The sequence below is a fragment of the Lactuca virosa genome, chromosome 5 (assembly GCF_052849685.1).
Source record: "Lactuca virosa cultivar CGN04683 chromosome 5, Lactuca_virosa_CGN04683_v6, whole genome shotgun sequence".
Taxonomy (NCBI): Eukaryota; Viridiplantae; Streptophyta; class Magnoliopsida; order Asterales; family Asteraceae; genus Lactuca; species Lactuca virosa.
In genome coordinates, this window is record NC_136430.1 from 213,069,776 (window position 1) to 213,084,072 (window position 14,297).

At 34.8% G+C, this 14,297-nt stretch overlaps 1 protein-coding gene across 5 annotated transcripts; it reads left to right on the plus strand.

Moving 5' to 3' along the window:
* Positions 1 to 3,277: 3,277 nt before the first annotated feature.
* LOC145114867 (acylamino-acid-releasing enzyme-like) lies at positions 3,278 to 11,440 on the plus strand. 5 transcript variants are annotated; one of them, XR_013711290.1, is made up of 19 exons: positions 3,280 to 3,449; positions 3,972 to 4,134; positions 4,223 to 4,532; positions 4,608 to 4,832; positions 5,073 to 5,348; positions 5,435 to 5,570; positions 5,660 to 5,811; positions 5,901 to 5,983; positions 6,117 to 6,238; positions 6,364 to 6,442; positions 6,639 to 6,816; positions 6,947 to 7,007; positions 7,239 to 7,361; positions 8,342 to 8,539; positions 9,400 to 9,468; positions 9,636 to 9,712; positions 9,928 to 9,987; positions 10,668 to 10,759; positions 10,862 to 11,440. XR_013711290.1 is itself a non-coding variant. In XM_079050983.1 (18 exons), exons 2-18 carry the CDS (start codon positions 3,984 to 3,986, stop codon positions 10,696 to 10,698), a joined length of 2,331 nt encoding a protein of 776 aa, XP_078907109.1. In that variant the 5' UTR covers positions 3,280 to 3,449; positions 3,972 to 3,983; the 3' UTR covers positions 10,699 to 11,440. The 5 variants fall into 5 exon arrangements, 3 of the variants coding, with proteins under 3 accessions (XP_078907109.1, XP_078907111.1, XP_078907110.1); XM_079050983.1 differs by having other exon boundaries at positions 10,668 to 11,440; XM_079050984.1 differs by lacking the exons at positions 10,668 to 10,759; positions 10,862 to 11,440 and adding an exon at positions 10,279 to 10,590 and having other exon boundaries at positions 3,281 to 3,449.
* Positions 11,441 to 14,297: the final 2,857 nt, after the last annotated feature.

The window sequence follows — 14,297 nt, forward strand, 5'->3', positions numbered from 1 at the left end:
CTCGTATGAGCCTTAAACGTAGTAGAGAGGGATCTGCAACCCGCAGGATTGTCTGAATTCTCACGATTGGGTGGAGCTTTCAGTATTGGAGCATTGTATGGGGGTTATTCCGTGAGTATTGGTATGATGGCCTACACTGGGAGTGGCCGGGATTGCGGTTTCAGCAGAGGATCGGTCCTCGAAGGAAATTGGGAAGGTTGTTGCTTGTGGAAAGTGCCTTAGAAAGGCCAGTGACAGTGTAGGGTAAAAGGGTAGACCCCTTGCGAATCAAGGGTAAGTGTATCAGGAGTATCGGTATGATTACCGGCTGGATAAAAGTGTTGTACTCGAAGGTAGTAAGTAACGGGTTATTCTGAAGATGACATCTTCAAGGTTTGGATCGGATGGACGGAGTGTGTACCTTGTGGTAAAGTGGCGACCAGATGGTAAGGTAGTTGGCCGTGGCAGACTTCGAGGACGAAGTCTAGTTTAAGTGGGGGAGTGTTGTAACACCCAAAATCAGAAAGACTAAGAAAAGAAAGGAAAGGCTCTAAGTCAAGAGTCAACTCGTCGAGTCCAGGGAGGAACTCGACGAGTCGGAGCGGGATCCGGGGCATAGAGTAAGTGACCGACTCGGCGAGTCGGCTAGTGGACTCGGCGAGTTTGGTCTGGACGAGAAAAACCCTAATCCCGGGGGTTGTGCCCTATTTAAAGAACATTACATCCCTTCCCCAGCCTCTTTACTCCCCTTTTGAGATCCAGAAACCCTAAAACGTGAGTGAGAGTCCTTGGAAGCAATTTGGAGCTTAGATAAGTGGATTTGTGAGGAGATCTTGAAGATCAAGACGCTTGGATCAAGGGGGTTTGCAGAGATTTGGATTAATCTTCAGTGAGAGGTCATCTTGGAGGTAATAAGCTGCTACCTTCACCCTTTTTGCATCTAGATCTATTCTTGAATGAGATTGGGGCTATTTTGGGCAAGATTGAGGTCTATTTAGGGTTTGGGGCTTAGATCTGAGGTTGCTACCTCAGATCTAGACTTGTGATGGTCCAGGAGGTCTTAAAGTTCATGCCAATAAGTTGTTGGTGAAGCCCCTTTGTCTTAAACCCTATCCCTAGAGTGTTTTGGGCCTTTAGCTCCTTGGTTTCACGTAAAGTTTGCAACTTTACATGGGGGATAGACTGTAGAAGAGTGGATCTATGGATTGGAGCCCCTGCATGGCCCGAAAAGCCACTGTATGGTTTGAGAACTGGAGAGACTCGGCGAGTCACATGGGTGTACTCGACGAGTTGTATGAATATGTGCATGGGATCGGCGAGTTGGAAGAACAACTCGGCGAGTCTGTTGAAGATTGCCTAGGACTCGGCTAGTCTGTCCTTGGACTCGACGAGTCTGGTCGCAAAACCCAACCTCTTCTGGTTAAGACGCAGATCAGTGAGTTGAGTGGTGACTCAGTGAGTTAGACAGGATGGGACTCAGAGATCGTTGAACTCGACGAGTCCTGGGGCGACTCGGCGAGTTGGGTTGTATTTTGAGAGCTTCTGAGTTTAAGGACTCGGCGAGTCTTCGGGTTGACTCGGCGAGTCGAGTCAACTGGAAGGTTGACTTTGACCAGGACTTTGACTTTAACCAGAGTTGACTTAGTTTAACTTCTAGAGTTCAGTTTGGAACTAAGTGTTTTATTGATATTAGTAGCTCGGGGAGCTAGTGGAGCAGCGGTTCAGAAAGTGGTCGGACAGCAGCCAGAGGGTTATCAACAAAGTTCAGCAGTGCGAGGTGAGTCTCCTCACTGTTTGTATGGGTCTACGGCCACAATGCCGACCCATTTAGTTTATGTATGGTAGGAAGTCCCGGGGGTTAGCCCTAGGCATTATGCATGAAAGATCAGGAGGAGGCTCCTGGCACACAGTATGTTATTATGTATGGTAGGAAGTCCCGGGGGTTAGCCCTAGGCATTATGCATGAAAGACCAGGAGGAGGCTCCTGGCACACAGTATGTTATTATGTATGATAGGAAGACCCGGGGGTTAGCCCTAGGCAATATGTATGAAAGACCAGGAGGTGGCTTCTGGCGCACTGTATGCTATTATGTATGAAAGACCAGGGGGTGGCTCCTGGCACACTATATGCGGAGTGGCCTAGTAGAGTAGTCTGTATAGTTGTCTTTGTGATACTTGCATGAAAGACCAGGGGGTGACCCTTGGCACTTGTCTGTAAGACCCAGGGAATGGCCCCAGGCTTGACCAGGAAGACCACGTGCGGCCCGTGGCATAACCGCAAGACTATGTTTGGTACATAGCACCTTAGCAAGACTATGTTTGGCACATAGCACCTTACTTGATTGTGGATATGTTGGTTATGTATGGCTCTTGGCTATGTATGGCATGTATGGATCAGTTGGTTTGTATGGTATGTGGTATCTGGGGAACTCACTAAGCTTCGTGCTTACGGTTTTCAATTTTGGTTTCAGGTACTTTGTTTTCAAGGAAAGGAGCCGGCTCGATCGCAGCGCATCACACTATGTTTTCCGCACATGAGATCTTTGGGATCACACTCTGATATGGTTTTATGATAATATGTTTGATTTCTGACACTTTGGCTTAACACGAGATATTATTATGAATGTTTTTATACTGATGGGTTATATAATAACTTATTTAAAAATAAAATTTTCGGCCTTGAATTTTGGGATGTTACACATTTTAAAGTTGTTTTCTTAATAAAAAAAATATGGTTATAATATAACTAATACATATTTATACATAACATTATGGTTTGTATGTAAAAATCCTTGTATTTATACAAAAAATATGATTTTTAAATTAAAAAAAATGTATTTATACGGTTCCAAATGTAAAATATATATATATATATATATATATATATATATATATATATATATATATATATATAGTTTCAAATGGAAAAATAATCAACATTGAACAAAATTGGAAAAAATAATTTTCGATTTAGAACAAAAAAAATAAAATGTTAAATTTGAAAAAAAAATTAAAATTTAATGTCAAAATTGAAAAAATGAAAACACGTTTTTATGTATTTATTTTTTTTCAATTTTAACATGTCCCGTCATCTAAATTTAGTCATCTAAATTGAGATGTCATTGTGTCATATTAACACCCAACCAACCAAATTGGAGAGTTCAAGTGACATAATTGTAAAAAAAAAATAATAATAACAAATGTGAAAATCAAATTTTCATATATACTTAGCTGACTTTTTTTTTTTTTTTTTGGTATTTTGCTAGTAAAGTACTAGTTCTTAAAATTAACACTGCATTTTATCTCGACATGGAACTACTTCAATGAGTATTTTGTCTTCGCATGGAGGAAATACTTGGCAGTTGGGAGCAGATGGAATATAGTGAGTGATGCTGACGATGCTGCAATATCTGATCAACGTTCCATTTTCAGTTCCACCTTCTTCTTCTTCTTCGTCCTTCTTTATCACCGTAAGTTGCCTCTACCTCTATCCGCTTCACCATGTGTGTTTCCCCCCATTATTTATGTTTTTATGTGTCACTAGATTTACTCAATTCTTTCAATCCAGACGAATGTGTGGTCTGATTGAAGTTCCATGTATATGTTTGATCCATTCTGTGGAATTCGTGCTTGCTTTTGCAATCCATCTGAAAAAATCAATTTCCTCTCTCTCTTTCTGATTCTTTTTAATGGAGTCCCATATTAAATTCATCTAACTAGTGTTTTACTTCTTCGAGTGAAGTAAAGAGTCTTAGCGTTGACTTCAGAATTTACATAAGTATTAATAACAGATGACCGTTAATCGTCCATATGCACGAGTGTAAATTTTCTTTCTTCCGAATTGGTTCACTTGTGTTTGACTGGATGATTCTGTTCTTGCTTACAATTTCTTTCCTTTAAGTTAGGGTTTTTTGTTTAATCAACCTTGTTAATTTATCCTTTGCTTTTGGTCTGAAAACTTCGTCTTCTCCTTATCGTTTTCATCTGTTTAGTGTTCTGAGTAAATGGATGGCTCCGAAGTTGGTGAAGTGAAGGAAGTTGCAGTCAATCTAGATGCCTTCACCGAGGGAGAATACGCTTCTCAATCCAAAATATACAAAGAATTCGCAACCTTGTCTACCATTGACAAAGCATGGACCTTCAAGTCTTCCAATGGTATACAAAATGCTAGTTATTATACGATAAAGTCAAAAGAGACTTCAATTTTACTTCTTATCGACTCAGTGCCTAAAATATTCTGCAGGTTTGGGGACTCAAATTATGTTTTCACTTAGCCAACCAAATCTTTTATCAAACAAGAAGAGGAAACTTATGTTATCAAGTTTCATCTCTGAAGATTCTAATGGCACTTTAAATGTTCAATGGTCACCATTTCCAATTGAAATCACAGGTGCCTCTGTAATGGTTCCCTCTCCATCAGGGAAAAAGCTTCTTGTGATACGAAACCCTGAAAATGATTCACCCTCTCAGTTTGAAATTTGGGGCCCACTGCAATTAGAGAAGGAGATTCGTGTTCCTCAATCTGTTCATGGTTCTGTGTATGTGGATGGATGGTAATTTTTTCTGCAACAATCTTTCAAAGTTGAAAAAAAGTATAGATTATAGAATCATACCTTCTGATGAATCAGGTTTGAGGGAATTTCATGGAGCCCAGATGAAAGTCTCATTGCTTATGTGGCAGAGGAATCGGGTTTCCACAAACCAACATTTAACAATACGGGTTACAAAACGGATGCGGGTCCCACTCATAAAGATTATAATAGCTGGAAAGGTCAAGGGGATTGGGAAGAAGACTGGGGTGAAGCCTATTCTGGAAAAAAACATCCTGCTTTGTTTGTGATTAATATTAACAGGTTGGACAATTTCCTATTTTTTCCATTGACATTCTATATTGAACAATTACATTGCATAAAAAGTTATTAACTTTTGCCATGTCATCATAGTCCAAATCATCATGTTACTAATAGGTAAACTCTTTAAAGTACAATGCCCTAATAAGGAAAAAAAAAGGAAGTATACAACTATACATTGCTATTTCCTACATTTTCCCCTAAAATTTATCATCTTTGTTCTTTTTTGGTTTGTTATTACAGTGGAGAGGTTTGTGCTGTAGACATTGGGAGTTCATTAAGTGTAGGACAAGTTGTGTGGGGCCCACCAACAAAAGGGTCCCATCAGTATCTGGTTTTTGTCGGGTGGCCTTTAAGCAGTAGAAAATTTGGAATGAAGTATTGCACTAATAGACCTTGTGCCTTATATGCTATAAAGGCTCCATTATTTGGATTAAAAATCAAAGAGAATGCTACAAATAATGTATCATTGGTTAATTTGAGTCAAGCCACAAGTAGTGCTTTTCTTCCAAGATTCACGTAAGTGTGTGTGTGTGTGTGTATGATCCGTTTGATTTGAAAATTTACATAATTGGACCAATAACTTTACATTTTTCACTTTTCAGTCCAGATGGAAAGTTTCTTGTGTTTTTATCTGCTAAAAGTGCTGTAGATTCTGGAGCACATAATGCTACAAACTCTCTTCATAAAATTGAATGGAATAGTGAAGGAGAACCACATCCTGCTAAGATCATTGATGTGGTGATTTGAGAACAAAATGATTTATTGATCTTGAAACATAAATTTTATAAATTTCAAACTTACAAAGTACAAACATTCGATTTTTTTAGGTTCCTGTTGTGATGTGTCATGAGGATGATTGTTTTCCTGGGATCTACTGTTTTGATATGATTAGTAAACCATGGCTTTCAGATGGATTTACAATGATATTTTCTTCCATTTGGGGAAGCACTGAAGTCATACTTTCTGTAAATATGCTAAGGTATATTAAATATAATATAATCAATGGGCAAATTTTTTTCCAATTGCATTATAGATTCTCTAATTGGGATTTCATTCCTTTATTTTCAGTGGGAAAGTTTCAAGAATCACTCCTAGTGATTCAAATCATTCATGGAGTTTACTTACACTTGATGGAAACAACATCCTTGCTTGTAATATATATATATATATATATATATATATATATATATATATATATATATAAACCTAATCTTTTATATTGTTCCATTGAGAATTTTATACATTACATGATAATTCATGAATTATCATGTTTTCTTTTTGAAGTATGTAGCAGCCCTATAGATGTACCTCAGATCAAATATGGTAGTCTAACTAAAGACGAATCAAAAGATGCCACCTGGCATTGGAGGGATGTTTCAAGCCCAATATCTGAATGTCAAGAGAAAGTATGTTCATGTTCATGTTCATCTTATGTCCTTTATGAAGTTCTTTTGGAAATTGAATACAACAAGACGTATTTCTACCTATTAATATTTAAAAAAAAATATGTTTTTTTGTATGATATAAACAGGTCAAATCTTTACTTTCATCCCTTCAATTTGACATATTGAAGATACCCATCAAGAATGTCTCCAACAATCTAACTAAAGGTATTCTAGTAAGGTGTTGTTTCTTTTTTGACATAATAAAAAAAAAATGAAAGGAGGCTTTCACATAACTCTTTGACTGTTTACAAATTAGTCCCCATTTACTTTTTCATAAATATTCTATAAAATGAAACTTGAGAAACAGTCTTGTTTGATTTGCATTAAATCTAATTACACATTATAACTTAATCTAATTTAGGAGCATGCAAACCTTTTGATGCTATATTTGTGTCCTCAAAATTAAAGCATGATCATACGTGTGATCCATTAACTGTAATCCTTCATGGGGGCCCACAAGATGTTTCATTAACAAGTTTCTCAAAGTCATCTGCTTTTCTTGCTTCAATTGGCTTTAGCTTGTTAATTGTGAATTACAGGCAAGTTGATTTTATTTCTTGCATTCAATCTTTAACAAAATCATGCTATTTTTTTAATTTAATTTTATTTCTTGAGTCCTTTACTTTTTGTTGGAAGCATTTCCTTAAACTTTTATCAATGTTTTTATAGAGGTTCACTTGGATTTGGTGAGGAAGCATTGCAATCACTTCCAGGAAAAGTCGGATCACAGGTGCCTTTTCTTTACATATACATAAAGATTTCAACATCATTTTAGTAAAGGGCAAATTGGTCAATTCATATATAACTTCTTTTTAGATATGTTCCAAAAAGAAGTTTGTTGCATTTTTCATCCCCATTTCACTGGTTCCTAACGTTTTTATTTGGCATCTAATTTAGCAACCCATTTGTTAACTTTTTGAAAATGACCATTTTGCCCTTAAAATATTTGTTTTGTTTGAAGGATGTAAACGATGTCCTTGTAGCTATAGATCATGTGATTGATATGAGGCTTGCAAATCCATTGAAAATAAGTGTGGTTGGTTTGTCACATGGTGGTTTCTTAGCTTCACACTTGATTGGACAGGTATTAAAGTGGGCCCTTCTTCTATATATTGATTTGTTTATTATAAATTCAACATTGTATTTTAAAAATTCAACCCAATTATAGGGGTTAATTAATCTCATAAATGACCTTATATTTTGTGTTTTTTCCAGATGAATTTTTTTTTCCTGAAACAGACCTTGCATTTTTTCATTTTTTTCGATCTGACCCTTTTAGTCATTTTTTTTTTCCCGAAAAAAAGTTGTAAAATGTGAGGATTGATTTGGAAACATTTAGAAGGTTGAGTGCTTTTACGGAAAAAGGGTTAATCTCAAATTTATTTTTTGCCTGAAAAAGACCTTGTATTTTTTCATTTTTTCCGAAAAAGCCCTCAACTTTGTATTTTTTTTTTTTCTGAAAAAAACCCTCAACCTTCTAAATGCTTCCAAATAAACCCTCAAATTTTTTATTATTTCTCGAAAAAACCCTCACATTTTATAATTATTTTGGCAAAAAATGACTAAAAGGGCCAAATCGGAAACAATGAAAAAAATACATGGTCTTTTTCAGGAAAAAAATAAATTTGAGGTTTAATTCGTAAAAAACACAATATAAGGTCTTTTTTGAGATTAGCCCAAAAAAAGGACAAACTTGAGGGTTTTTTCAGAGAAAATGAAAAAAATACAAGGTCCTTTTCAGGAAAAAAATAAAAATAAAGATGATGTTTAATCCAAAAAAAAAATACACAAAATATAAGGTCTTTTTATGATATTAACCCATTAATTAGCATTGTCATCCAGATACAAAGCAAATTTCATTTCTTTAATTGGGTAGATTTTTCAAAGTACATTGCCATTATAAGAAATAAAAAAAAATTGAAAGTACAACTACAAAGCTATGATTAGGTAGTTTTTACAAAGTATAATTCTTTAAAAGAAAAAGATTGTTGTAATAGTAAAAATGAAAGTAAGATACTGTAATAAAAAGTAAATGAAAGTACATTGCTATTAATTATTATACAGGCACCCGATAAATTTGTTGCAGCTTGTGTGAGGAACCCTGTGTGTAATCTTGCTTTAATGGTGGAAACATCAGATATTCCAGATTGGTGTTTTGTGGAAGCATTTGGAAATGAGGGGCTTTCTTTATATACTGAATCCCCTTCATCTGAACTCCTTTCATTTTTTCATCAAAAGTCTCCTATTTCCCATGTGTCAAAGGTATAACGCATTTACATATTATATTACAACATTGTAAATTGATAAATCTATCAAATTGTAGCAATGTCATCTAAACACAATGCTATAATGCTTATAATTTCTCTTAAGTAAAAAACCTTTAATAAAAAACAAGTAAATGAAAGTACATTGCTATTTCTTGCATTTAGCCTTAAAAAAACAAGAGTAAATTACATGAATGGTCCCTATGGTTTGGGGTAATTTGCACGAATGGTCCCTAACTTATTTTTTTAACTCCTACTGTTTGTTTTTGTTGCGCGCTTGGTCCTTTGTCTTACCTAAAAAGACTATTTTACCCTTGATTTTTTTAATTTATTTAAATAAACACACCCCAACCCCACTTCCACTTCCACTTCCACTTCCACTTCCACCTGACCTTACCTTATCTTACCTACTCATGTTATTTAAATAAATTAAAAAATCAAGGGAAAAATAGTCTTTTTAGGTAAGACAAAGGACCAAACGCGCAACAAAAACAAACAGTAGGAGTTAAAAAAATAAGTTAGGGACCATTCGTGTAATTTGCTCAAAAAACAACTCAACTTATGGGTCTTTATAGTGGGAGAAAAACAGGCAAAAGTATACTATTAAAATAATAATATATTTTTTCTTGTAAGCATTTGAAATAGTTATTGATAAAGTTTATGAGAAAATAACGAATTAGGCTAATCCCATTTACGACTTTCCAAGATTTAATACAAAATTAGATATTTAGGTTTAAATGGGAATAACCTTATTTGTCTTTTTCTCTATGTTTATTGGTTTTATTTGATTTAAATGAGAATAACCTTATTTGTCTTTTTCTCTATGTTTATTTGATTTAATGTGCTTTTTTTTTCAAGGTGAAAACTCCTACACTATTCCTCTTAAGTGCTAAAGATATCCGTGTTCCAGTTACAAATGGATTGCAAGTGAGTATTATTGATCTTCATTTTATAAAATAGGGTTAAATTGCAAGAAATGACAACGTACTTTTATTATTTGTTTGAAATAGCATTGTACTTTAAAAGTGTTTTTTCATTTCATTTTGTGGGTCCCATGGATACTAATTTGAAATGTTTAAATATGATATGCAAAGTTTGCAAGGGCATTAAAGGAAAAAGGAGTTCCATTGAAAGTGATTGTTTTTCCTCAAGATATACATCCTATTAATAGGTGAACATTTCCTCAACTCTTCTATACTGAGATGCAAGAAATAGCAATGTACTTTGAAAAATCTTGTATTTATTTTGTAAAACATTAAATATCTTCCTTCATTAAATAATAACATGATTAAAAAAATATTTGTCTTTATGACATGTTTTTTCAACCACTCATTCTAATATTAAAATATCAGTGATTGATTATGTTTTTTTTTTTTTTGGTTGCAGACCACAATCTGATTTTGAAAGCTTTGTTAACATTGGAGTTTGGTTCAAGAAGTATTGCAGGTAACATGTTGTTTCTTCATCTTAGATTTTATATAAATGACACTGATTACAGCACTTTTATATAGTTCAGGGGCCTGTGTGACACTTTTAGAAAAGTTGGGTTACTTAATTAACATTATCCATTTTTTAATCATTCTTACCAACTATAGAATATGGTGTTATTTTTTATTTGTTTGAAAGTATGATGATTGGTTGAAATAAACAATAACAGTGCGATCCTTGTGTTAAACAGATTTATATATAAATAAAATGAACTTGGGTTCTAATAATACTATGCTAAATTTGTCAAAGGGACTAAAAGTGAAAAAATCACCAAACACCGAGAATGTGTAGCTGAGCTAAGTTGCAACCCTTATTTGCAAAGTAAGAAATAAGGAAGGGTAGAAGAGCAAATAAATGAGATTTTGGGCACCAAAAATACAAAGAAGAAAGGGTAGCAGAGCAATTTCTAAAAAAAATATCATAGTAATAAATGTTGTAAAACTTAAGTTGAACATTTATCTTATATTTAATAAACCTTTGTTGTGAGTTTAAGTTTGTAATAACTACAATGGTAATATGTAGATTTGTATCAATATATTGTTTAAATCTGTTGTTTTTATATTTGTTAATAGAGTAGTCCATAGTGGATTTTTAGATCTATGTTTAATTAACATGGCAACTCTTTACATCTTATATAGGTTGACGTTGAAAGGGAAAATGTTATATTAGCCCAATGAACTTGTCATGTTTGGTTTAAAAGGTCATTAATTTATTTTTTTGTTCCAAAAAGGTAATGAAGTCTTGTATGACCGTTTTAAAATGTCATTTAACCCTTTACATTAGGTTTTACTGACACGAATGAAAAATCTCGATGATGTGGACTTACACGCAGGATACATTAAAGCCGACATGGACCATTATGTGGCATGAATAGTACAACCCTTGAGGATCAAGGGTTCTTAGGTGGCTTGCGGTCCTCTATATATAATCGTATTCCTCTTTTAGGTTAAACATCCTTACAATGTTACCCTTATAGAGCAACAATTGTCTAGCATTTTTTGTCCTTCTGTCTTTATAACTTCCATTCCTCTCGACGATCATGGCTTCAACTGGTAGCTTTTCCTACGGAGGATTCCACACGTCGGACTTAGACATCCCCACTGAAAACGAGTTGTTGCCTATGGAGATGCAGGTCGAAATGGAAAACATGAGAAACGACATCAACCAAAAGCTCATCGAAATAAGGGACCAGATGGCGGTGATACAAAGAAGGTTCAATTTCAGTTTATGGATTTTGATTGTTGGAGTGGGTGTTGTTTTGAGCTGGGTTAATCGATCCTCGAAGTAGTGTGGGTATGTGGTCCACCGGAATCGTTTTGTGGATGTCGTATTTGGTACTAATGTTAGTTGGGTTTCTCTTGATTTCAATGGTAATGATGTTAGTTGGTTTAGTATATGTAATGTTGGTTAATTTAGGTGTTTGTTTGACTTATTTTAAGGGCTTTGTTGGTTTCGTGGGATTACAGTTCTTCAATGGTGTTTCGGGGGTATCGATTACCCGATTACCCCGATTATTGTTCACGAACTAGTTTATTGTACCCAAGACGTGGTTGTAATGTTATTGTTGTTGAATATTAATGAAAAATATTTCTTGTTATATTTACCTGTAATTTTCACACCACTACCACCTGGATCTTGACCCTTCTTTTATTTACCTGTAATTTTCGGGGCCTTTCCACTGCATCACAAGTTGACTTGTTGTGCCTTACCTTATTACAAACACAACACATAATTATTTTTCCTGCCTTTGATACTTTGTGATCCATTAACCTCTGTACTGTTTCTCTTCCTCTTAATAGTGGGTCTTCCTGGCATCTTCCTTTTTAGTGGTGGCAATAGTGTTATATAATCTGTCAGGGGCCACATTTCACTCTTATGCATACTTCTTATGGAGTACTTGTAGGTTTTCATATATATGGTTGCACGATATAAAGGATCCACAAAGGCCTCTACATTCTTGTTTACATAAGAAATGTCTGCTACTAAATGAACATAGCCATACCTATTTAGCTGCCATACCCTACAAGTACATGTTTTCTTATCTAATTCAACACCATATGACTCTTCTAAGTTTCTTGTCTCAAAGGTATTTAATCCACTAGGCAGCACTTGTCAACACCTATAAATAAACACAATTAGTATGACAACAACAATGGTAGAAAATGAGTGAGTGACAAAAAAGAACAAACCTTTGTTGGATCTTCGATTTATTTATGGCAAGCCTTATCTTTGGACATACATCTAAGACTCCCCATCCATTCCCTTTCATTCTCAAATACACATCATCTGCATCACATACAACCTTATATCCTCCAACATAATAATAATGGGTTCTTCCTTGCATCCAAGAGAACATTGTTAAAGTTTTCAGACAAGCCATTCTCAACAACATCACACCCCAATCCTGGCTGAAATAACGCTCTGGACCATGAATTTGGATTCATTCCAATAAGATGCACATATACAGTAGGGCTAAACATTTGAATCTCTTTCATTGTTGTATTGAAAAGAGATTCAGTTAACGCCTTACTTGCCTTCCAAACATTGTCTCATATTGATCACTAGGAATTTTCTTGTTGAAGTTGGACAGAACATGCACAACACATTGCCTATGTTCTATGTCTAGGAATAAATTCTCCACTGCTTCAATTAACCCATGTATTTACATCATAAGGATAGTTAGAACATGATCATAATTGGAACACCTAAAGCATAATGAACACAACCATACCTTGTGTTGATATGACATCAAATTTTTAGCATACCTAGATTCAAGATGCAGATCTTCTATTAGATTTTCTAGAAACCATTTCTAATTGTATTTATTTTCCACACATGCCACAACCTAAGCTATTGGGTAGATATGATTGTTTCCATATCCCCCATCAACACATAATAACTCACCACTACACATTAATTTTAAAAAAACACCCATCCAAGTTTATAATCCCTCTACATCCACTTCTCCAACCCTGCTTTAGTGCACCAAAACACACACACACACACACACACACACACATATATATATATATATATATATATATATATATATATATATATATATATATATATATATATATATATATATATATATATCTTGCTAAAGTAGGTTTTCCCATCTGGTATAGAGTTAACAGACAACTTGACTATTAACCCTGGATTAGACCTTCTTATCTCCTCACCATAGGGCCACAACTTTGCATAATTTTCCACTATGATACCTTCCACAAGAGACATGGCATGTTGCTTAGCTCTCGTACACTGTCCCATACTAACTTCTATGCCAAATTTAGTTTTTACTTCCTCTTTTAGCATCCTAACATTGAGTTTCTCATTCTCAAGAACTTCCCTGGTGAAATGAATACAAATCCATCTATATAGAAGAAAAATTATCCACTACTGACGGGAAGAATTTAAGCCACTACAATTTCTACAAAATGCCAACTCTTTACAAGTGTATGAAGCATTTCAACTAGGATTGGTAAAAACCATCTATCCTAGTCAAAACCTGCAAGAAATAAAGCTTTTTTCTAAAATCTTTACAAAAGCAATAAAAACTTTCAGAACAAGATGCTGCAAAAAGGATCAAGACATTTTTCTAAAATTCAACAATAGCATCCCATACTGGAATGATAAGGATGAAATAAAATATCATCCTCATCATTTAGTACAGATAGGAATCTGCAAGCAAGAAACCTATCTGCCCAGCAAAGCCATGGAAGAAAAGCTTGAAAGAGCCGATATCCTCCAGCTAGCAAAATCTAGAATTGAAATCTTTATCAATAAGATTTTCAGTTTTTTCAGCGGATGACAAGATCTTCGTCAATGGATATGATGCCAATGAGAAGACCTTAATCTACAGCAAATACAACAAAGAGATTTCTCTGGCTGATGAACAACTGTTCTTAGCCTTCCAAAACTCTTTGCTAAATCCAGACTTAATCGGCAAACACGTGGCAGACATCTGTAAGACACTCCACAAAAGCACTAATAGATACAACTGTCAATGCTTAACCATCAAGGTGGCCTCCACTACCGAAAATAATAATGGCAAAACTATTATTAAAGAAGATTCCTCGACAAACACCAAATAAGAGAGGACCCTCAAAGATAAGCCACTACACAATAATGTAGTTAGTGGATGATTTGGTCAGCAGTAACATAAAACACTTGTATCAGATCCTCTCTATGATTCTATAAATAGAGAGTTATGCTTTCATTTGTAGGCAGAGTGAAAATACGAGAGCCTTAAGCATTCTATTGAAATC

Coding starts and splice junctions, on each gene's coding strand:
- LOC145114867 (XM_079050983.1), top strand. CDS start 3,984: ATGGATGGCTCCGAAGTTGGTGAAGTGAAGGAAGTTGCAGTCAATCTA. Junction 4,135..4,222: donor GACCTTCAAGTCTTCCAATG/GTATACAAAATG, acceptor AATATTCTGCAG/GTTTGGGGACTCAAATTATG. Junction 5,571..5,659: donor CTGCTAAGATCATTGATGTG/GTGATTTGAGAA, acceptor CGATTTTTTTAG/GTTCCTGTTGTGATGTGTCA.